The sequence below is a fragment of the Arctopsyche grandis genome, chromosome 2 (assembly GCF_051622035.1).
Source record: "Arctopsyche grandis isolate Sample6627 chromosome 2, ASM5162203v2, whole genome shotgun sequence".
NCBI lineage: Eukaryota > Metazoa > Arthropoda > Insecta > Trichoptera > Hydropsychidae > Arctopsyche > Arctopsyche grandis.
In genome coordinates this window covers 7,286,916-7,312,566 of record NC_135356.1, presented here as the reverse complement: position 1 = coordinate 7,312,566, position 25,651 = coordinate 7,286,916, and the positions used below count along the sequence as shown (strand labels likewise).

The window sequence follows — 25,651 nt, the reverse complement described above, 5'->3', positions numbered from 1 at the left end:
AAAAATTAAAATATATACATATACACAAACAAAAATACATTTATACACAATCATAAAAAAAACTAAAGCATTATAATAGTAGCAGATGAAATAAAAATTTCAAGTAATAACTAGAGGTCGGACCGGAAGCGTGCCGTTCATTGTTAATTGTTCGCTGTGCTTTGTCCAATTTTATTTAAAACCTTTTTTTTTGCACTCTAGCTTTGTAAATAGACCCAAAACGCCCTAATTACTGGAAAAAGCACGCTGGTTATCCGCCCTTTAGTAATAAAATACAAATTAGGGACTGTCTTGCACCTACAGCCACTACCAATAAATAAGAACCAGCTGCAAATACAAAACAGTTCGGTAACCGCAAAAAGCGATATCACGCACGTCATTAAAATGTCGATCACGGAACATATGGCACACAAAAACTCCATTAACTAAAAGCTTCCCACACGAAATATTGTACCAACGAGAACTCGAGTGGCAGATATACCATATATAATAAGGAATAGAAATAAACATAAATAGGTTTTTCAGCTCTTTTTCCTATCATGCTGTAGATTAACATTAGAATAATATAATACTATGATTACTAACCAAATTAAATTAAATTGTAAAATAGAAAATGATCAGTAGATATTAAAATAGATATAAGATGTATTGTGAACATAATTTCGTAATAATAAAAAGCATTTAAAAAAAAAAAAAGATAAACATAGTTTTTATACTAGAAATAAAGACAAACTAGTTGTAAGTAGAGTAAGAAAAAATAAGACAGCTGGGGGTGTTTTTTACACAATGGTGTACTCATGTACATATAATGCCCTCCCTGAGTGCATCAGGTCTGCTAAGACCATGGATGCATTTTTGTGAGGTGCGAAGAAACACATATGTGAGGGACAGTACATATAAGTTAATTATAAATTTTAGAGTTAAGTTATTAGGATGTATTTTTTAAATTAGCTTGATAGCTAAGATAATGGTTCGGTGATTACTAGTCAAATGTGAACCGGTCACAGGACAACCGGTCGCTCTAGATCGGTCACACGTGATCACCCGTCACACTAAAACGGATCATGAGAAAACTGGTTTTAGGGTGTGACCAGTTTTAGTGTGACGGGTGATCACGTGTGACCGATCTCGAGCGACCGGTTGTCTTGTGACTGGTTCACATATGACTAGTAGTCCGTTTATCAAGATAATATATAAATAAAAATATTCGCGATTTTTGTGGCAACGATTGTGATGCGTGTGATCGCAATCCCTTTACTATACATAACATCCCTGCGAAGCCCGAATGGAAGAGACGAGATCAAAATTCGAACCATACATCACATTCAATTATGAAAGTAAGTATGAGCGCAGCTACCATACAGATAGGTTAAAATAATCTACGCTCACTAAGGTGGAGCGTAGATTGGCATAATACATGTAATGAAGATCCATCAACCGGAAGTGGCAGTTTATTCCTGTTCACTTTTACTTCTACTATATTTTTTCGATCAGTTTAGCTTTCCTGTAAAATTTTATTCTGTACAAGTATTTAGTAAGGAGAGCAGATTCGCGTTCCAATGGTTTAGTGTCAGCGCACGTGGTTGCGCTAGCAGCCGTCGGGGTGCGCTGTGGTCGCCGGTGCGGGTGCGGGGGCCCGCGCGCCTACGCCACGATGGGGGCGCCGCTGATCAACGCAGCGCTAACACTAGCGCTCCTCGTCACCACCACCTGCCTTTGCCGAGCAGCTGACAAAGGTATCAAGCTTCTTGCATTTCACGCCCCTCCGATTACACACCCCTCCCCCGCCCCATCCACGCACCCCGTGCGACTGCTTTGGCCAGCCATTGGTATATACACACCGCCCCCCTCTCGTCCCCCGCTCCCTGGTGGATGATAATTGAGTAATTGGCACCCAATAACTTCCGGTCTAATCGTTTCAATCAATATTGTCTGTTATGGCGTCTCGGGCGTGCGACGTCTGAAAGTGCTGAAAATGAAATGACAGCTGGGGCGGCCTCAACGTAATCGATCGGGACCATGACCTGCTGAATTATTGATTGATTTTTTAGAGTGATCAAAATTTTTTTATATGAAAAATTTATTTTCTAATTTTAGACGAATTTATTATTTTTTTCTGCCTTAATTCAATTTAATCTCATATATGTATAATTTCAAAAGGGACTTTGTATGTATGGACTAGGGTTTCTGTAAAAATTTTTCAATTCCCGGGACACGGGACGGAGCCCGACATCGTTCCCGGGATTCCCGGGATCCCGGGACACAAGTAAAAACCTTTTTTTTTTTTTCAATTTAATATATTTTTTAATAATAAAAAAATATTTATTTATTTACAAAATAAAAATATTTAAAAAATATAAGGTTATAAAAAAAGTAAACAATACATAATATATCTATAGCTGGAAAAAATGTAATTATAAAAGTTAACTTATTTAAAGTAGCTTCTTAAGAATACTAAAATATTTAAATGAGAATCCCAAAGCTTATTTCTAGCTTGGTACAAAAATTTCCAGCACTGTAAAAAAACTCTTTCAGTTTCGGTCGAAGTTGGTTTTATTGTTAAAAGGGACGAAAATTTTTTTTTTTAAATCATCGGTTTTTTCTCCTGTCATGTATATTTTAATTTCTTTTTTAAAGTCGAGGCTATTTTTTATACGTTATTTTGTATATTTGTCTTTGATAATTCCTGATTTAATTCTTCATTCATCGTCAATCACATAATTGTTTCATCTTCATCTGAATCTAAAAGATTTTCTTCTATTGTGGAATCGTCAATACAAGAAGGATATACTCGCTTCATAATAGTTTCACCATAGGATATACATTCGCTTTTATTACAACATTTAAAGAATGTTTTGTACTTTGACAATATTTTACTATTGAGAATTTTTGAGATTCTTTGTGTATTTGATTTATTATTTCCTTTCGTGCAGTCGTGAAAATGATGTATATTTTCAAGATTTTTTTAAATCCAATTTCCGGAATTCCAGATAAGAATTCCCGGGACACGGGACTTAAAATTCCGTGAATTCCCGGGAATGTCTGTCCCGGGTCAGAAACCCTAGTATGTACATATGTAAGTTTTGGTTCGTAGAATCCCTGAAATTCAATTTAATAAAAAAACAAATTAATATTCAAATAAAGTAAAACTATTCAAATAAATTTAATAAAATGTATACAATTAGATCTATTATTAGTTTATATTGCAAATACCGAGCGAAGCCGGGTAATACCACTAGTTCCATATAATATTAATTCAAAAAAATAGGAAATATTTATTATTTTAAAGATATTTACGTTCATACATATATTATGCTCGCAATACTAATCAAGTAATAATAGCTTCTGATCCAGTGATCTATTTTACATACATATGATCAATTTATATTTGAAAATTGCGGCAGTTCAATTTTCAGTTACAAAAATATTATTTCAGTTTGACTTAATTCATAAATCGCCCAGAATCTTAGAAAAGCAGAATAAACGTATTACAGGCCACCAGTATTTTTGAATATTGTAAATCGCAAAACATTATATTTAATGTTTTGAAAGATATTTCTAGAAATGAAGAAAAGTGGACTTAGGCTAATTTCAAATATAATGGCTCATATTATTATAATATTATCATACATATATACATAAAAGCGCAATCGGGAAAATATCTCAATGACCTGTTTTATTTTGTTTTTTATATGCAGCTATATTAATATTTATTACAACATAAAATTTTAAAGCAATTACTGCTGTAAAATTATTTTCATTGAATGCCTCTAAAAAAATATAGGAACTTTAAAAAAAATTGGCAATATTGATAATTAGGTTTGAATTTAATTTTTTTCTATAAAGTGCTATTTTATCTAAAAAAAAGTAAAATTTTTTTTTTCCATTCAATGATTACTTTTTTAACATCTCTTAATATTATAGATATATATATGTTTATAGATACAAAATAAATAAGTTCACTTAAATAACGAAAATAAACACAATTTATTTTAAAACGAAACTGAATTTTCTATTCATTTCTTTTTATTCAAATATCTTTTTTTTCTAATCAAAGAACTAAACATATTAATTTTTAGTGTCTAGAACTAAACATATTAATTTTTAGTGTCTTCCTACAGTCGATCAACTATAAAGTTTTTGGTAATCCATATTCGAATACAATTCAACTAGTAAATTATATCTCTTCAAGCGCAAATACACTTTCAACAATGTGCGCCCGTTGTAATATAACAGTTGAGTTTTGACAGCTCTGATGTTTTTACGAATGCTTTAGAATTCAATAATACGTCAATATTTGCTAGGTATTACGAATAAAGGTAATGAGTTCCATATTACGATAACTCTAAGAATGTGATCACAACAAAAATGTAACTTTCCAACTCAATTTACTAGTCGAGTGACATTTTCACGAAAACGTAACCTCTCCATCTAACCTGGTACCAAATTATAGTTGAACTGTATTTTCAGTTGTAATATATTTTGATCAATTGGAATGTAATTCGCCATAAAAATCAACTTGTTAGAAGGAATATATTCCAACTAGTCAAAATATATTACAACTGAAAATACACTTCAACTATAACAGTAGTTGGTACCAGGTTAGGTGGAATACATTCCAACTAGTCAAAATATAATATAACTGGAAGATACACTTCAACTGTAACATATATACTAATATCAAATTACATATTTATACAACGTATGAAAAAGGTTCATGGAATTGAAGTAGTCAAAACTGAACAAATAAAACTCATCTACTTTGAATCTTTTTTGCATAACCACATCCAAATAATAAACTAATATTTATTTATTTGTCTATTTTTGAAACACGTTCTGTGTGTCTTCTATGCATATAATATTTATAATTTTCAATTCCATGCAATAAAATTTCTGGTTTTTCTTTCAGCGTCATTCTACGGAGCGAGTTTTATTTCCTATCCTTTACAAGAAGCCAAAAGCACCACCGATCTGAGTTTTAAATTCAGAACTAGACTGTCCGATGCGCTTCTTCTCCTCGCCGCAGGCAAGACGGATTATTGCATGGTAATAATTCTACCTTTTCAAATCTAACGTAAAATTTCACCAAACAAATATAAATCTTAATCTTTGCGCATCTTCAGATTCGTCTGGAGAGCGGTCGTCTTAAGCTACACATCAATCTCGGCGCTGGGGAATCAGAGTATTCATCGCCACGAGGAATACTCCTCAATGATACAAAATGGCACTTTATCACCATCATTCGAAGAGAAGCCAATTTAACAATGAAGGTTGAATATCATTATTTACTTTTACAATCAATTACATCAGTATGTTTCTGTATTAATTTTTTTTTGTGATTTTAGATCGACGAAACAGTCGTAAAGAAGCGTATAAATGGACAATATTTTGAATTAAATATTCATTATGGTATTTTTTTGGGAGGGCAGGGAGATTTTTCTGAACTATTTCTGGGACATATGGAAAATCTCAGAGGGTGTATGGAAGATGTAAGTAATTTTGAATTTAAAAACATACATATTTATTAGAAAGGAATAATATAATTGAGTTTTGTCAAATTTTTTATTAGGTTATGTACAACGGGGTGAATATCATTGAAAAAGCTCGAAGTCGAACGGGAGCTGTTCGTGTCGAAGGTGTGACGTGGAATTGTGCTCCCGAATTTGACGCTGGATTCGACAGTGATATTAGTTTCATAGAAGAAGGCTCCTATCTAGTGTTACCCAAAATAAATTCAAGAGCTGGTGGAAGGTAATTGAGAAACTTGAAAACAGTCTGGAATATTAGCTGAAACTTTTTAAATGTCATCATTATATAAGTCACAATGTTTCTTTGGACATGTTACAATATTATTTTTATATTTTATACATACATTTGGCAAACTGCTTATATGCATATGTATATAGCTACTAAAATTTTTGATATATTTTATAGGTGGCAAATTGAATTGAAAACCATATCCCAAGAATGTATGGTGTTGTACAACGGAGGAGGCGGTAGAGGATCAGATTTTCTATCGGTTGAAGTTTTGGACGGCATGATACGTGTGAAGATGGCCCGCGGACAGATTATGCACACGGTTCGCGTCAACGACGGTCACTGGCATAAGTTACACCTATTGTTCAATCCTTCACTTATCGAGGTATTTTTTTTTATTTATATTGCTTATTTTATCCATTATTTGATTTGGTTCCGTTGTGAAGTATTGTATATCGCTATAGTTGTCCGTCGACGGTGTCGCAATGAGCACCAGAGTCGAGAGCGGCGGTGCGAGATATTTAGACCTGTCTGATTCGTTTTATCTCGGTGGTATCGAAACTGAAAAGAGACAAAGAGCGCTGACCAAAGGCGTCAAAGCTGCCGATTTCAGCCTAATGGTTTGTATTCCTTCATTTCGACTGCTATACAAAGTCATTGCATGGTGTTTTAACTGTTATACTCTTCAGGGATGTATACGAGGGATGGAGGTGGACGATAAACCTTTGGGCTTGCCTTCGGCTGTCGTCACCAGAGGAGTTCTTCCGAATTGCGTCTGGTGGTATCCATGTCAAGCGACTCCGGCCAATCCACCGTGCGTTCCGCATGCCACGTGTCACCAACACGGTGTCGATCATTTCACATGTCGCTGCGAAGCCACACTCTGCATCAATCCTGACTACGCTGAGAAATACAAAGTATAAATTTCAATATTTTTATTTTATTTTACATAAATATATGGGTTTGGTGCAAACGATCGAAAAGCACCAGACAGATTGAACCACAGATTAACTGGATGGCTGCTTTAAACGCAATTCTCGACTTCACGAATGAAATATTGCACATCAGATGACGAGTAACCTTTCGATGTGCACAGATGCAATTATTAAAATTGAGTTGGATCTTTCTGGCGAGTTTAATAATTTAATAAGGAAAAATTCGGAACTAAAGTATCAGCAGCACAGAACGTATACAGGGTAGGTATGTCGGGACTTCGGGTAGATTTCGCATAGTGTAAGTGCGAGCAGTGCGCACGCATAAGGTACACGTGTCGTTAATCTGTGGTTCAGTCTGTCTGGCGCTTTTCGATCGTTTGCACCGCATCGAAATATATACCAGAAAGGCCTGACAGGTAGACCCCAATGCGCCTTCCTAGACAATTACAAACATTGCAGCATTTTTATTACATAAATCACTGTATTAGGGAGGCTGAAGAACACGAAATTAACAATTAATTAATTAATTAATCCATTGAGACATATATGGATGTAGCCTTGTACATAAATTTTGACATATTGTACATAAATCGAATTCAGATCTTTGTGATGGCGGGTAGGATGATTTTTTCCAATTTGAGGAACCGTTTCAACAATGAAATTCAGATAAATTTGCAAACTCTGATAGGAAACGATCGACTTGTAGTCACAAATATCTAAGTATAACCAGCAGTATTAAAGATTAGCATGGGATCGAACCAAGTAATCTCTCGGTGCTAAACATAAACGTAACCACCGAGCCATACTGCTGGCTAATACATACATACATGCTATTTTGGTCGGGGTTTATATCATAGCACCGATACAAAAATGTATTCGGATCCAAAATATAAACATTATTATTGGAAATTTACAATATTTTTATTAAAATTTGTATAGTTGCTAAGACAACATATAAGTAAATTGAACTCTAACTTCCATATACATACGCTGAAACATGTTCTAATCAAACACCATAGGTTTCAATGACATTACAACTATTGTACATATTACTGCAGTAAGAGTGTCAAATCTCGAATCAGTATACACTGACTAGTAAGTGTGTACACTAGCTTTGGTTTTCTAGCTAAAGCTTACGACGCTAGATTCCGCAGATACTCTTACTAGAGTATACACTGACGCGCACATTCATGCACTTTCTGCTGTGCACTAGTAAATCTGCTAACGAATGAAATTTGAGTGGTTTGACAGCTGATCAAAGTTTGACGTTGCTCTTTTGACGGTTGTGTTCAAATATGTAACTAATTTATTGTCCACGGCTGTATGTAGTAATAGCTAAAGATTTAAAAGCATTTAGGTCCCTTATTATTTTTACTCTAACATTCCTCTATACTTCTGTATGCTGATGATACAAAAATTTATAAACCTATATACACTATAGACGATTGTCATAAGTTATAAGAAGATCTGGATAGATTTTCTATATATTGTTTGAAAAATGACCTTATTAATCTAGAATATTCTTATTAATCTAGAAAAATGCTCTATTTTAAATTTTACTAGAAATAAGTCAATTATCACCAATCACTATCAATTAAATCATTCAATTCTAAACACATCATCCTCTATTAAGGATCTTGGTGTAATACTCAATAATAAACTCGATTTCTTTGAACATATTTCCTTCATTACCAACAAAGCATTTAAATCTTTTGGATTCCTACTTCGCTCAACAAAACCCTTTAATGATCCTTATGCACTTAAATTACTTTATTTTTCCTTTGTAAGGTCTCACCTCGAATTTGCATCAATTATCTGGTCACCTTTTTATTTATCCCATATTAATTGTATTGAAAAAGTCCAACTTAAATTTATTAAATCCTTACGCTACCTTTTTCCTACCTATACCCATTGTACTGTTCCCGATATTTTAAAAATCCTATCTTTTAACAATCTTTCTGTCAGGTGACGACTAACTGATGCTACATTCTTCTTTAAGCTCATAAATGGTTTCCTTGATTGTTCTGATTTACTGAATAAGGTTCATTTCAAGATCCCAGTTAAGTATTCTAGACACGTTGCACTCTTTTCACTTAATCCTTTCAATACTAATTCCCAAAAATATTCTTATCTGCAGCGTGTTTATCGTATGTTTAACGGGGAGCTGAATGACGTTGATCTATTCGGTATTTCCTTACATCAATTCACAACTGCCATCAGGAGAGTTTTAATTGATTAATCCATTTCTATTTCTATTATTGTATATTCTTTATCAAATTATAATATATCACTTTATGTTTATCCAATTATATTATATCACATTATTCATTTTCTTATTTAGTCATATTTTAGTTTTTATTCTTTTCTTTTTCATTTGTTTGTCTATATGTACTATGTAGATATATTAACTAGCAGCGTGGTCTAGTGGTGAATGTTGAATTATTTCGTACTTTATGTTACGGGTTCGAGTCCCACTAAGTCTTGTTGGCCAGACCTTGACTTATCGAGGTTGATCGTTTCTTATCAGAATTTGCCAATTTTTCTGATTTTCATTGAAACGGTTCCTGTAAAAATTGGCGTTTCCTTCCTTCCCATCCCAATTTTCTGTTGCCAACCTTTAGTTATTGTTATATCTTAGGTTTCGCCATATTGATCACCATAGATGTCTCTGTGGTTGTTTATCGAATAAAAATTCGTATTGTTACATGAAAGTTACTCATCGTTATTTATCGTATTAATACGATGTTTGTAATATCTGACCATAGATGTCAGATATTGCTTAGATTTACATGTATCTATGTAATAATTGTGTGAACCAGGAAGGCGCATTTGGGGTTTACCTGTTAAGCCTTCCTGGTATATTTGTATATATGTATGTAAAAATATGTATGTAAATAAATAAATTATGTATGTATTTTGTAAAAATCTATAATTGGGGCTCAGATGTAATTTTGTTATATTTATTCTTTATTTTTATGAATTTCTACATCTGAGGCCTGTTGATTTTTCAATAAATAAAGATCCACAGAGTCTTCATAAATGCTATAGAATACATGCAGATAGCATACTTTTGAAAAATCATTTTAAACTAGGTACTTACATCTGCGTAAGTTAATACCTACCCTAATTTTGAGATATTTTTTAATAATACTGTTATGTAGGGGTGGGTTCAGGATCCAAATGAAAAGCCAAAGTCGCTTCACAGCATTTATTCATTGATTCAGGAGGTTCACACGAAACCACCGTTCACTCCAAAATAATCTAATCTACCTTGTGTACCTCCTTATAAAGAAGAAGTTGCACAGCATAGCTTCCCCGATCCATTAATGTGTCTATTGTCTATGCACATAGTCTACCCTGGCGAGTCTTTTGTTTACACATGCAATCACCCAGATCGGTGAGAACTCATTTACTGAGTCCCGTGAGCCTAATCTGGGGTTTCTGTTCACCTACAAATGCATTTAGACAATGGATACTCTCTCCCATGTTCCCACGTTACAATACTAATAAGTCATCATATGTAGTTCTGTTAGGAAAAATTTTGTTCATTTTATTATTCGATATCTATGTGCATATGTAGTTGTAGTATGATTGCATTGATTTATTTTTGTTGCATAGGTTTTTTCCAAATTGGAAAACCAGTTAGAGCTCGTCGCTCTGTCGCCGTTGGTAGTGCAGGAAGGCAGGGTTGCACTTGTAACCACCCAGAACATTGACGTCGTCCTCGATCATCAGAAGTACGGAGTACGACCATCGGGCATATTGCTGCACGTGATCCAGCCTCCACAGCACGGGCGAATCGCCGTAGACTTGGCCGTTCAACGCACACCGCCGCAGACATATTACGGAGATGTCGACGGCAAGAACAGACAAGTCTTTACATTGCTCGACGTCACCAGAGATAAGGTAATATACATATAATAGATACAGTATCGATTATCGAAACGTGCGACATGACGGAAGTTCAACTGTGATTCTTGTGCAGGTTCGGTACGTACACGACGGTTCGGAGAATCATCAGGACCGCTTGGTCTTGGATATGGAGTTGGTGCCCGAGCCGCGATTCACTCTGCCGAGCTATCTGCAGGGCAAAAATACGTTTGTCCTGCACATAAACATCACGCCGTTGAACGACGCTCCTGTTCTGAACATTATTCCGGGGAAAGTGTTGCGATTGACACAGGTTACATTTTTCGATCGCTCCGTTTGATATAATTTTAAAATATGCACGTTGATTAGTTGATTTGATAGTGTTAATTTTGTTTAACATTTTAAAACGATAATAAATTAATATGCTACGGCAAAATTATACACTAATATAATATTTATTGTAGATAGATTTAGATACTCTTAGTTGTGTTAACCATTCCACTGTCACACACCCTTTCAGCATTAATTCAAGCTTGCCTAAGTGACGTCGTCTTCAAAAATATATGATAATTATCTCAAGCACGTCGAAAATTGTGGCCGTTTTGTACAAAATTTAAATATTTTGATACAATTTTGTTGTTAAATGGTTATATAATACATATATAGCTTAAAATATACATAATTTGGTATCTTTAACATGATGAGGAAATCCTCCGCTCCTAGAAGTGACGCTCATCACCAATGTCAGGTCCAATCAAGTCTCAGACAAAGTCGAAACGTTTCCAATTATGTTCAATAATTCAGTGATAGACTTAAGATGCAGAATTTAAATTATTCTAAAATTAGATGTTGGTTCATTCATCAGACAGAATGCAAATGGTCGTTGGAATTTTTTTCATATTATGAGTTATTTTCAAATATTATACATATTAAAGTGTATTATATTCAACTCATTCCACTACATTTTATTACTTTTGTTTTATAGTTTAAAATATTGCTCATATGAGTTGAATCATTTTTTACTCGAGTATTTCCATTTTTTTTTATAGTTGAATTTAATCAATAATTCATTTTTAACGAAAAATAAAACTCTCAATCTTTATTGAATTAGGGCGAAAACACACTGAGTGGTACGTTCTTTTTTTTTTGATGCTTTTAAACATGCGAAAAAAATGCAACACTAGCCAATATGGGTGACCTTGAACAAGTCGAAAATATTCGTTTATCATGCATACATATGTATGAAAAACGGTTAGTATATACATATATCAGTGGCGTGCGGTAAAAGTCTCTCTCCCCCCGTCGTACATCCTCACTTAATTTGCGCGAGCAGAATACAACAGGAACAAGAGGAACATGCTTTTCCTCCCGTATCCTGCGCGCGCACATTAAACAAGGCTGTATGACAAAAAGAGAGATTATTTCACCGCATGCCACTGATATATATTATATATACATAGTACCGTTTACCATGCACTCTTTTTTTTTGATCTTTCGATTTTCACTTTCGGTCCCGTTAGGTAGACCCAGCCAATATACATATGTACATGGTTCCAAAAATCACCCCCTGGATTGTTTTCCGTGATATATTATCCTTGTATTTATCTTTGCTTGACAGTAATCCATAACGTTGAATTCCATGTTTGAAGAAATGTAGAAGAAACTTGTCAGTTGCATATATGCAAGTATACCCAGATTCGGTTTGGGGAACACCCACTGTTTACGGTCACAACGGGAAGCCATGGACACGTGACGTGCCATACCAATCAGTGTGTTTTCACTTTTATGCAAAAGAAATTGTTTCGTTCTAAGATTGATTGAGTATTCTTGTTTGAAAAATTTATAACTTTAACTACGGCAATTAAAAAAATTATATTATATCTAATTTTCTAAAAAAAAAAATTTTCTTCTACATCATTGTACATTATATACATATTTTAGTTTTTAATTTATATTGTTTTGTTTTCTTTTTATGTTTACCCAGGCATGCCAGATTGCAGCTATTTAAAATACTAATTCAGGAATACATACATATAAGGCAGTCGAGATTGCGTTTGTAATTTATTATTTCTTTAATTTTTTTAATCTCACATTAAAAATAATAACAACCACACATATCCGCATAAATATCTTGTACTATTTTCTTTATTAATTTTTTTTTAATTAATTCATATTAATTTTATTAAAAATTGCACCACTCTTAACATATCACATTGCACGATGAAAAAATTTTCAGCACATTCACAACAGTCAAAATCTCAAACTATTTATATGTATATAGGGAACCCGTAAAGTGATCACATCGGAAATATTAAAAGCAGAAGATCCGGACACGTCACCCGTCGATCTATTATATTCCATTCTACATGGAAAGAATGAACCCGTCAGGTATGTACATATTATATATATAAATTCATTCTATACTTGTTCAGACTAGTATTTGTGTTAATAATTAATAAAAAAATTTCAGCGGGCACATTGAAATGTCCGGACAGCCTGTGGACTCGTTCACGCAGCAAGACGTCGATTCCGGTCTCATATCTTACGTTCATGTTTCCGGCGGTGATAAAAATTCTAATAAAACATCGGCCCGCTTATCTCTTCAGGTATGAAAGCGTTCGAATTTGATTTGATGTGTTATTGTCGATTGTTTTACGTGAGGTTTGATTGGGTTACAGGTCTCGGACGGAATAGAGACGAGCGGACCTGCAACTCTTCGTATAGCTATAGTGCCGTTGCAAGTGCGATTGGTCAACAATACTGGTCTTAATTTGGTGCATAAATCGTACGCTTTCATCACGCCAGATAATTTAACGTTTGCTACTAATTCTGACGATACTTCCGTCGATGTCAGGTATGTAAGATAGATATAAATATTTGGTTTATTTAAACAAATACTATGACCAAAATCAATTCTTCCCCACTGCTCAGAAATTAAAATACCAATTATAAATCACTGGTTCGACTAATTATTATTGTTACAAAGCATCATTCTTGCTCTGTTCTACGTATTATTGCAAAACTAGTGTTGTGCCCGATGACATATCATCTTCAGATTCTGCTTTATCTTAATTCTTTTATATCTGCATAATCTTTGATTACTTCTTATTATTGTATTTCAATTTTTTTATATTGATTAAACCACTTTTTAGATATGATATAATCAAACCACCGCAGTTTGGCGTCGTCGAAAGACTCAGAACGATGGACGGGACGTGGCAAATTGTTGACTCTTTTACCAGCCAAATGGTGGCTTTCGGTCGTCTGCGATACTCTCATCTGGCTGGACAACCATTTCATGATGAATTCAAAGTAAATAATACACTATTGTATCGCACTTGTATTTTGGTTTACTAGAAAGCTCTTTCGTATTTTAAAACATGTTAGAAAAGTATTCTGAAATTTTAATAAAGGTAAAACTACATGATTCTGCAGACCAGAGAGTGTTTTAAGAAGTTTTTGTTATAAAATTTCAATTAATGATTTCGGTCCATAATGAGTTAATGATGAACTTTAAACAGGGAGAGAAAAATGATTCAAATATATAAAGATTTTTTTAGTATAAAATAACATTAGATAATGTATATGCTTAATGTAAGGCGATAAAAATTGTATTATTTATCATTGTTATACAATTCAAATTATTTACATATTTTCAGTTCAAAGCATCGGTAGGCGATATACGCACGACTACGCTGTACGACTTTCGCATAACCTTCATAAAGTTGGAGTTATATCAGACCGTGAACAAGGAATTGATTCTCAACAACACGCGAGAAGCTTTCGTGTCCTCACATCATATAAAATTCGAAACCAGACCGCTGTCCATATCAGGCGAAAAGATTCAATACTCCCTAATCAGGCCACCCAAATATGGAATGCTACACCTGTCGACGGGAAAACACCACCTGCAGACTCACGATGTCTTCACGCAGCATCACATAGACACAGATCAGTTTTGGTACCGACTCCACCGTCGCGCTTATTCGCACGTCCAAGACGAGTTTTATTTCATTGTCAGCGCTTCCGAGTGCGAAAACGTCACCGGTACCCTTTCGATACAACATATACCGGGTCCGCCAACCAACGACCATCAGCTCTCGCACATCCACACGACTTTAGAACGACTGCAAGTAAACGAAGGCTCTCGCATGGTCATTCCGAGCACGCATCTCAATTTCAAAACTGATTCAGTCACGAATTTAATATATAACATTACACATATGCCACGACACGGAAAGTTAGAAGTCGTCGACGAATTTCAAAAGGTCGTCCGAGTCAACGCTACTTATTTCACATCGCACGAATTGAACTCCGACTTTGTTTACTATTGCCATGACGATTCGGAGAGTCGCCACGATTCGTTTCACTTTATGGCGTTGAGTCCCGAACCGGAAGATTTTCAATACGTCGGTGTTTTCCACATTGACATACTACTAAAGAACGACAACAGTCCTGTCAGAGTTACTGACGGAGTCTTTCATATCGTCCATGGTGGCTCCAGACTCATCACAGGTCGCGATTTGCGATACATGGATGCCGACATCGACACTAAGCCTTCGGACATCATATATACAACGCGGAGTATACCCAACGGTGGCATATACAGAGCTGACAATCCGTTCGAGCCGTTCGCTCAATTCACCCAAGAAGATATTGATAAGAATAGGGTGCTTTTCAAGCATCAGGGTGAAGAATATGGAAAGGTGGCTCTGTGGATATCGGACGGTCTGTACGATTCTAACGGAGTGTTGGAAATACAAGCGTCGCCATCCTTCATCAGAATGCTTCCATCTAATGGATCGATTGTCGAGAACGGCAAAACCGTTATTTTGACCTCAAACGATATACAAGTAAGTAAATTTTTATACTAATATGATCAGAAAACTATATATTCATATATTTTATATAAAGAATAGGATACGATTTAACGGAGCATTTAAAAAAATAACTTTGCTTCTTAGAACGAATCATTTGCGCATTAGAATTTAAAAAAATTGCGCATTTAATAAATATATTTCTGTTAAATAAAAAATGTTACATTGAGCAATATTTTATTTGTGCATAGTATGTAATAAAAAAAAAATGTCAATGCGCATTTCATTCATTTTTGCTTTACATTTTTTCTGTTGTGAAAATAACGCGGGTATTTGATATTAAAATGCTGACCTAAATAAAACAATGGATTTGTAATTTTTCAAATGTATGTATAGGAACCCCCTAACATTATTTTGTGCATATAATATTTTTATATAATATACACATAGTATTATTTTAATTTAAAAAAAAAATTTCAACTTTAGGTCGACACAAATATGAATTGCATGGAAGAAGACATTCATTTTGAAATTTTGTCTGGTCCAACGAGAGGAATGGTCGAAGTTGGAGGTGCTCCCGGTGCTACAGCTTTCACGCTTTTAGACGTCACTGCAGGAAGAGTAGCATATAAACACCGAGAGATTGGATCAGCCCTCGATGATTTCACGTATGAAATAATTTCGCATACAATTCATATTTACAAAATCGATCATTATTTTTACGTGCGTACGTTTTATGCATCAGGTTCAAAGTGACGTGCGAAAGCACATTTGGGGAGGCCAACTATCAAATAAAAGTATTCCCATCAAGCTATTGGGAACCGCTGAAAGTATTTTCTAACAGGCCTCTCGTAGTTGAAGAATCAACTAGTGTAGTTGTAACGAAGAAGTGTTTGGAGGTTTTTGAAATAATTCATATTTCGTATGTACTTTTAATATATTTTGGTATTATAATTATGATTCGTTTCATAGGTGATGCATCCTCAGATAGAACCGAGCAACATAATATTCAAAGTGACGGATGGTCCACAGTACGGTTGGCTGGAAGTCATATCATCGCAATTTTCGATCGAAACAGAAAACACGAGAGATGAGCCAAAGCCGTCGAAGGTTTTCGATCAGGCTATTATCAATTCAAAGCGTCTCAGCTATGTCCAGTCAGGAGTAAATCAAACCCGCGATCGAATAATATTTGACGTAACCAACGGCATCGTTTGGTTGAGAAGCGTAGAGTTGTCGATCATCATTGTACCTGAATTCTTATACATGCAAGCTAAGAACATTACGCTCGTCGAAGGTGGCAAAGCCGCATTGAAATCGGAATCCATCCAAGTATTGACTGACTATTACAGGGGGAAGATAGCTGAATACCGTGTCGAAACTCCGCCTAAGTATGGTAAAGTGTGGAATGGAAAAGTTGTCAGTAAGTTTTCCGCTAAAGATTTGATCGCAAGTAGTGTAGAGGTAATTTTTTTTGTCATTTTAGTGTATAGTGTTTTACTGACGAATAGTTTATTAATTTTTGTCGCATTTTTCAGTATACGCATGATGGTTCCGAAGGTAACAATGACAGCTTCGAGCTCATCGCTATAACCACAGGAAGCAAGGATAGTGTGCCTTTCACAGTTCACATAAACATTCTTAGTGTTAATGACGAATCACCTGTTGTTGCCGTTAATACGGGACTGTGCGCTTGGGAAGGAGGGATGTTTACATTTACTAGAAAAGAACTATGTAAGTATAAATCCAATTTATCAATAAAAACCATTATACTATACAAATCACCTGTTAATCGGGTTCAAACCACCAGTTGATATTAAATCAGCTAATGTTTTGAATCACATTTGAACATATCTTCTTCAGTTAGTCTCTCATAACTTAATAATGACTTATTTAAAGATATAACTACTAAGTCATTGTAACGAAAATATGATTTTTTCAGATGTGACAGATGTGGATACACCCGCTAACAATTTAACAATCATTGTTCTTGAAATAACTGGTGGTTATATTGCAATGAAAAACAACACTAGTATAGCTCATCGAAGATTCACCCAAGGAAACATTGACAGGGGAGAAGTCGTGTTCGTCCATAGTAGTTAGTATATATTTTGTTTATGTCTAACAAGCTACATATGTATGTACATAGGATACCAAAAAATACTGCAAAAATAAATGTCAATAGAAGTATGTTCGTTGACTATACATGTACTTAATCAATAAACATTTTTGATTCTATTTTTTTCTAGATGGCACAAAGGGGAAAATAATTTTCGACGTGTCGGACGGAGTTCACACAGTACACAAAACGCTGTTCCAAATAACAACTCGTCCTGTCAATATAAAATTCATCAAGAGGCAGAATTTAAACGTTTTCCCGCTACTGAAAAAGCCAATCACTAACGACATCCTACTAAGTGTTTGCTCCGATCCGACAAGAGAAATCCGCTATGAACTACAAACATTGCCAACCCTGGGCAGAATCATTGTAGACGCTGGCGACAATCGCCATCGCAATATCAAAGAATTCACGCAGAAAGATATCAACAACTTCATCGTCTTCTACGAACACACGCATCCCTTCACCGAACTGTATACGAACGATTCTTTCACATTCAATGTAGTCGCCAATCAAGCAAAGCCGATCAAAGACATCACTTTTGATATTGAAATATCAGTGTCGTCCGGGGGACTTTCAGATTTCATACAAATTCCAAAGTTAGAAGTCGAAGAAGGCGGTAAAATCGAAATTAAATTAAATCTAACCTACGTAGTCAACTTCCTCGAAGCTCACGCTGGATTAACGCAATCATTGATCGAAGCTCAACTGTCGCAGCCAAAGCACGGCACTATAGAGCCGTTCATGACGAGCTATACTCAAACGCAAATCCAAAGTGGGGTCATAATATATCAACATGATCATTCCGATACGTTAAACGACACTGTCAAAGTGTCCGTTTATCTTATTCCAAACTATATACTATTGTGTAACATCACCTTACCGATTACGATCATTCCTATAAACGACCAGCCGTTCAAACTATTGACGGACTCGCCGCAGATATCCGTCGTGCAGGGCGAGAGTCACATCATCACTAGGAAAGACCTGTCAACCGAAGATCCCGACACCGACCCCGACAAGATAATATACGACATCATCAGCGGTCCTACTCAAGGCCGCATACTCGTACTGCCAGACAACAAAAATCACAAAGATGCCGTCTCTGTCAATAAGTTCTCACAGAGCGACGTGAACAACGGCCGCATTCTTTACGAGCATTCAGGACTGTTGCAAGTGACGACATTCTACTTCCGGGTGTGGGACGGAAAGTTCAAACCCACCTATACACTATTCAACATCATGGTTTTGCCCGTGTCTCTGAACATCAGTGCTGAAGCCCCCGTATACTTGCAGCAAGGCTTGAACGTCGTGTCACTGTCCAAAGAACAAGTACACCTGGTGACGAACGCTCGACGGGGTAGGGTTTTTTATAATATAACACGTCAGCCGTCACACGGTATGATCTATCTCGGTGGAAACCCAACAACGACCTTCTCGCAGACTGATCTGGAAACGAGCAGTGTGATTTACATGCAGAACGATATGACGACTTCGAACGATAGCTTCGAGATCATTGCCAACGTTCCGTACATGTCGACATCGCTATCGACTGAAATACAAATAATCGTTCAGCCGTTCATGACCATAGGCATACTGAAAGTGAACACTTACGATAAGAGTAAGATTACTTTGAGCACTCTAGATGCCACCCTACTGGCCAAGCTGACTGGTAGTAATCCGTCGTATACGATCATTCAGAAGACTGCGTTCGGTAAGATTAAGAAGATCATCCGCAGCTCGGGCGAACATAGGAATGCGCGAGAGCGCGAGATCAGCTTTTTCACGCACGAAGATGTCAAAAGTGGCGTTATTTACTTCGTGCCGAAGAAGGTGACGAGCGATGTGAACGACATTGAAGATTCGTTCCGGTTCGTTTTGGCTGCTTCGATCTTTCAGCCGGCCGTCGGCGAAGCTAAAATTTTAATACGGCGGAAAAGCAAAGACGGCCTACCTGGCCCGAACGATCCTGAAAGTCACGAGGGTATTCAGGTAATTGCGACTCAATTTAACGTTTGTGTTATCGGCTTGGGAATTATTTTGTCGGCATTGATTCTGCTAAACTTTGACTTGTCATTATGAAAGCTCTACCTATTTATCGTTTTCCAGGAATGGCTCAAAAACTCAATACGAATACTTTCACTAGTTCTGTATTAGAAATATCTTCAGTGTATATTTGATACTTTCGCGCAAATGTGTAGTGAATTCGCCGCAGTTTAAGCGTTTAAACTACCTGCTCCCTAGTTTCGATGTTGTTTTAAACAGATTTATTTATTTCAACATTGTCACTATTGTATATATGTATGTATATATATTTGCATGGTTAACATTAAAATTGACAATGGTTTCAATTCTTCATACATTTTTTGACACATGAGTCAACAAGCCATCTAATTACGATAAGCAACAAAAATATTACCAGACCAAAGACTAATCAATCTCTACTAAGTTTGACTCTATTGGTTTGCTCTCGTTTATGAGATATAAGCGTTTTAAAAAATGCGCAAGTTTTACATATTTTTAAGTCTTTAACAGTATTGTTGTGCCCGAAAGTGAGTATTGGAATTAATTGTCAGATTTTTTTTCTATTGATTATAATTTTTCTTATTGCTTTAAAATAATTATAATTAATTTCTAGCGAAATTTAAGTCAATAATGTATGTACATTTTTTTCCCATAATATTATAAGTTTATTTCGCTATTTTATCCCTTTACCACGTTTATAAGGATTGGTTTTTTTTATCTCAATATTTTTTTTTGTCTAGGCGTACTATTTCGAACGGTAAATGATTTTAAATTGAGTTAAAATATGTTGTATGTGATGATGCAAGAGCGAAATGAAGAATGGAGAGCGCATCATTCCATTTGACTCGCTTCGAGCGATGAGCGGAACGTCTTGAACATTTCATATTGTAATTTTAAAATCAATTACCACTCAAATTAGTACATTCAGATAAAATAAATAAATATTGAGATTGAAAACCAATTTATTAACGAAATTAGCTCATTTTTTCTTTTAAAATTCACTAGATAATTAATTATACGTATTTTAAGCAATAAAAAATCATAATCAATAGTAAAACATCTGACTATTGATTTCAATAGTCGATTTTGGCACAGCGACACTATGTAGATTTTGTAAAATCTGTAAAAATTTCTTTAAACGCTCATATCTCATAAACGAGAGGAAACCAACAAAAATCATCATCATATTGGAATTTTGTGGGTCAAACTTAGCAACGATTAATGAGACTCCAATCCGGTAAGTAAAAAACGTGATTTTTTGTTGCTCAGTGTTACAAAGTGTCATTCTTCTATACGCGAGGAAATCTCAGATTTATATAACAATATAGTGTTCTACGTCAAAAGAACTAAACGATACATAGCAGTTTTGCAGAATCAACAACGCTTTTCAAAATGCATAAATTTATTTATTTATTTTATTATTATAATTCATATGAATAAAGAATAACAAATTAATGACCAATGTGACCTGAAAGGTCGGCCCAATGCGTCACAATCATTCATATATGTGTTAATTTCACGTTAGCAGGTAAGCGGCTCTGCGATCGGCAATGACTATATTTTTATATTCATCGGCGTGTCGGTGTTTGTCTTCTTGACGATCGTCATCGTCGGACTGATAAAGTGCCGGCGAAACGCAAACGCAAGAAAAGATCAGAATATGTTGGAAAAGATGCACGGGCAGGCGGTTCAGGGAATACCACCGATGCCGTTGCCGAGGCCACCTGATCATCTGATGCCGTCACCCATACAGGGTACTCCGTCTATCAAAAGGTACAAGAGCTCTCCTTCCATACATATGTTGTAACACGGTCGGAAAGTATTCTTATCCAATCGCCGACTGTGAAATGTACAATTGAATACAATTTGATCTTGTTTTTATTCTTTTAGAATCGTCGAATTTTTACTCATCGATTGTTATTTAAACTAACTTACAAATATAATGCACACTGCGTATGTATGTTTTATTTGGCAAAGCGTTATGCGTGATTATTTTCGTTTTTGCACATGTGCGTATTTTAATCTTTAGAAATCAATGTGTTCTCATATATTTGTACAAATGTAATGCGAATTGTATTAACTAATTTTTGACCAATGACAGCGCTTTATTTAATTTTATATGTATTTATATATTTAAAAAAAAAAAAACAATTGAACTGCTTTATATTACATGTTCATTTAAAAAAAAATCGATATTGTTTTCTTTTTTCAGAAACTACAGATATGAATTGAAATTAAGTTTTTTAGTAGAACCACTTCAATTGTCTAGTACAGGGGTGGCGAACCTTTTAACGATCGCGTGTCAAAAATTTACATTAAACTATTAACTTAATTTCAGGCGTGTCTAGGAATTTTTAATACCAGAAAAAAAGTAGCTTACAAGAATTATATTGAAAAATTTAAACAAAATTATAAAGTGAAAGTCAGAGAAATATTATAATAATAGAAGCGCCCTTTGGAATACATTTCTTGTTTCAATAACACGCGTACCGTTTCCGTAACTACGCAATATTGTACGCGTATAGGTATACTATTGCCGAATGCCGACGCTTTCATGCAAACTTTCATATACAATGTAAATTGAATAGTATGTTGCTTAAATGATCAATTTATTTATAAAAATGTATCCCATGTTGTTTATTGTGTGTTTTTGAATGCATCGTGCAATTTTTAACGATGCTCTTGCCCAGAGAAGTTTTTATCGGACATATGTACGTCGACCACCAAGCATCAAATACGACTGATGCTAAAATTATTTAGGATTGTCTGTGGACAATCGTCACTTGACAACAATATAACGCCTAAAGGCACTTTTATTATTATAACATTTCTTTGGTGAAATTAATTAAAAACAGCAGCAAAATATCATTAATAAATAATTGCCTTGTATTTTTATGTACCTTCTTGTATTTTTTTTATTATTACATTCAAATTCAAAGTTTTGTTACATTTTTTCCAGTCTTTTTTTTATATTTTGATGCTAGCTATTATATATTGTATAGCTAGCATCAAAATATAAAAAAAAGACTGGAAAAAATGTAACAAAACTTTAAATTTGAATGTAATAATAAAAAAAATACAAGGTACATAAAAATACAAGGCAATTATTTATTAATGATATTTTGCTGCTGTTTATTTGAAGCCAAATGTTTTATGTCATATTGTGTGACTTGAATGAGCTGAAAATTTGGTAAAACATTTTGGTCATCTAAATTGTTATATGTGCCACTTTTGGCACGCGTGCCATAAGTTCGCCACCCTTGGTCTAGTGAATAGACTAGTCTATAATAGATAGATAACTAAAATCACACATTACTAAAAGTTAGTAGCAAACGAGAGTAACATTGTGGTCACAAAAGTTTCTCGCTAATTTTATTTTTTAAATTTGAAAATTCATCCAACTTTTATACACTTTTTTTTTTCATATGTTATTTTATGAAAAAAAAAGCATTTATTATTTGAATTTTATATTTCATAATAAAAAAAGAAGAGGAAATAAAGAGATGTATGAAATTAGGATGACGAATGATTGCTGTAAAATATCACTTTGCTTGAATAAAAAGATCTTCGATCAATGTGTATTGCCAGTGATGACGTATGGATGTGAAACGTGGACATTCAACGCCAAAATGTTATACTAAGTCCAATAAAAAACTATGGAACGTTGCATGTTAGACATAACGAGGAGAGATATGAAGCGGAATACGTGGGTGAGAAAGATAGTTGATATATTGGAGACAGTGAATATATTAGAAATAGCAATAGGTGGGTCACCTGTCTAGAAGTTTTGATGAAATTCGGACAAATGTAAGAATGGTACCCGAGATGGTAAAAAAAGGTGAAAGAAAGGCGGCAAGGAAGATGTGTGGTTGAAATTTAAAGAAAAGTGTGGGACAAGGTGGATGAGAGATGTGAAAAACAGAAACGATGCGTATCGGAGAGGCAGTAGATGGTGAATAAATGACTTTCAATGTGTCATTTTTAGATATGCATGAAATTATTTTACTATCATATTATTAATCAGTATTTCTATTCTTATTGAAGATCTGATTTGCCTCTGGTTGTTTTTGTTTCAATAATATAAGAATTTTGACGATTATAATTTTAATCGGTACTCTTGTCAATAGCTGGCTTGTGCGAACTATGACGCGTTGAAATTTCCAACCATATATTATGTTACATATTCCAAATTGTATTCAGTTGTTCAGCCGCTCGCATCCAGCGATTCGCCCTCATTTGAACCATGGAATAATTCTTCCGCAGATACATCTCGTCGGATAACTCGATGCACACGGGAACGAACACGCCGATGCCGTCCGTGGGCAGCATTCCTCAGTGCAAGGTGACACCGCTCAGGGTCGTCGACGCCGTCCCAATACCTCCAGGAAGCGCCGAGCTGAACACCCGCTATCCGTACGGCGCCGCCGACGATCACACAGACGTGAGAAAACCAATCGAAATATCTTCCGCCGCGTTGCTTTTATCCTTGTTTTACACTGTCGTCGTCGTGTTCCAGACCGAGGAGTGGAGCAGCTATGACGCGAGCGAGGCGGCCTATCCCATCAGAGCGACGACCACCAATCCGATGCTGCGGAGGAACCAGTATTGGGTCTGACCCGAGGCCTCCGCGACGACTACGCTCACCAATAAGAAGCTTGGGGATTTTGTACCGACACCGTTCCTGTTAAGTAATTATCACACGAGTGGCAAACCTCTCACGATTTTAACTCAGCGCAACGCCGACAAGGAGATTACACTCTGAAAGAGTCACTCTTGCATAGTAAAATTGTTTTATTTTAGCAACATTGACAATTCTCAAATCGGAAGTATTATATTACGTATTAAAAAACATACATATATTATATAAAAAAGTGTCATCGAGTTTTCAAATAGCTAAATATTTTATTTTAATGGATATTAAGCATGTATTTACGTAGTAAGGTTTAAATTTAAATAATCATTATTTTGTTTTACTTTTAAGTCTACATGAATCTAAATTACATTTAAGTTTTGTTTTTGTTTGTAAGTGCATACTAAGGCACGTATATGGTATATAAGGGTAATGATGCACTTTCGTCGTTTTAGAGAGCTCTCAACAAATACAAAAAAAAATTATCAATCGTATTAAAAATAAAAACAAACAATTTTCATTTATCATTAAATCAAATATGCAATATTAACACACATTAAGGGCGAAAACGCACAGCGATGATCGTGGCACATGGTTTTTCTAGATAGTTTTAAACGTGCAAAAAAAATATGGCGTGCCTTGCACAAATTCTTGCACTAAATGACCCCCTGGAGTGTTTTTAGTAAAATTGTATCCAAAATTGTATTTAAAATTGTACTTGTCGACGTGTCACGTTCTGTGCTGTGTGTTTTCGCCCTGAGCGGGCGAATTTTTTTTACGACAAACCAGCTGTAGCGGGTGAAAACACAAGATCGCGCGAATAAATACAACAGAGTATAATAAAAACCGCTATAACTTCAAAACTACTCAAAAAAAAAATCGAAAACTAGAACCGACTAACGACCGACCGAAACAAAACGGGTGTGATTTAACTGTACATTGAGAAAAATACTTAGTATCTTAAAAAAAATATTTGTGCATTAAAATGTTGCATTATTTCCGGTGCATTAAACAATCTCGTAGTGTGCATCGAATAAAATATTATGGCATTATAAAGTGACCATTAAAAAATATGAAACGTTCATCCGAAAAAATAGATTTTAGCATTAGAATAGACACAAAAAGTGGCAACGTTGCAGTCAACTGTCAAAAGTGTTTACTTTTGTTTACGTGTGAATATGATGATGTCAGGTCGTAGAGTCAAAGCCAAGGTCATAGGTGTCGAAGGTCGCAAGCCGAAGAGCAAAAAAGAAGGAATCCGGTAGAGAGAAGCGTTCGTCGTTGTCGGTTCGTATTTTGGTATTCGCGACGTTGCCGATACAGTTCCATCTGTCAATTTAATGCACGCTTCATCCGCTTTTTAAGTAGCAAATATTTTTTTCAATCATCAAAGCAAAGTTTCTAATGCAATCTTTATCCGTCATTTAGAAATGCACACAATTTTTTTGTAATGTACAGAAACTTTTTTTAATTACTTTTTTAAGAGGGCTGGACTCCA

General features: G+C 35.1%; 1 protein-coding gene across 1 annotated transcript; it reads left to right on the top strand.

Moving 5' to 3' along the window:
* The first annotated feature begins 1,572 nt into the window (after nucleotides 1–1,572).
* kon (chondroitin sulfate proteoglycan 4-like protein) lies at nucleotides 1,573–25,651 on the top strand. Its single transcript, XM_077446243.1, has 24 exons — nucleotides 1,573–1,736; nucleotides 4,910–5,046; nucleotides 5,124–5,270; nucleotides 5,346–5,489; nucleotides 5,570–5,751; nucleotides 5,935–6,142; nucleotides 6,222–6,377; nucleotides 6,447–6,674; nucleotides 10,311–10,598; nucleotides 10,678–10,875; nucleotides 12,844–12,950; nucleotides 13,033–13,168; nucleotides 13,241–13,416; nucleotides 13,715–13,874; nucleotides 14,222–15,415; nucleotides 15,866–16,047; nucleotides 16,125–16,278; nucleotides 16,352–16,843; nucleotides 16,918–17,113; nucleotides 17,322–17,477; nucleotides 17,629–19,490; nucleotides 21,052–21,296; nucleotides 23,787–23,964; nucleotides 24,040–25,651. Exons 1-24 carry the CDS (start codon nucleotides 1,655–1,657, stop codon nucleotides 24,136–24,138), a joined length of 7,107 nt encoding a protein of 2,368 aa, XP_077302369.1. The 5' UTR covers nucleotides 1,573–1,654; the 3' UTR covers nucleotides 24,139–25,651.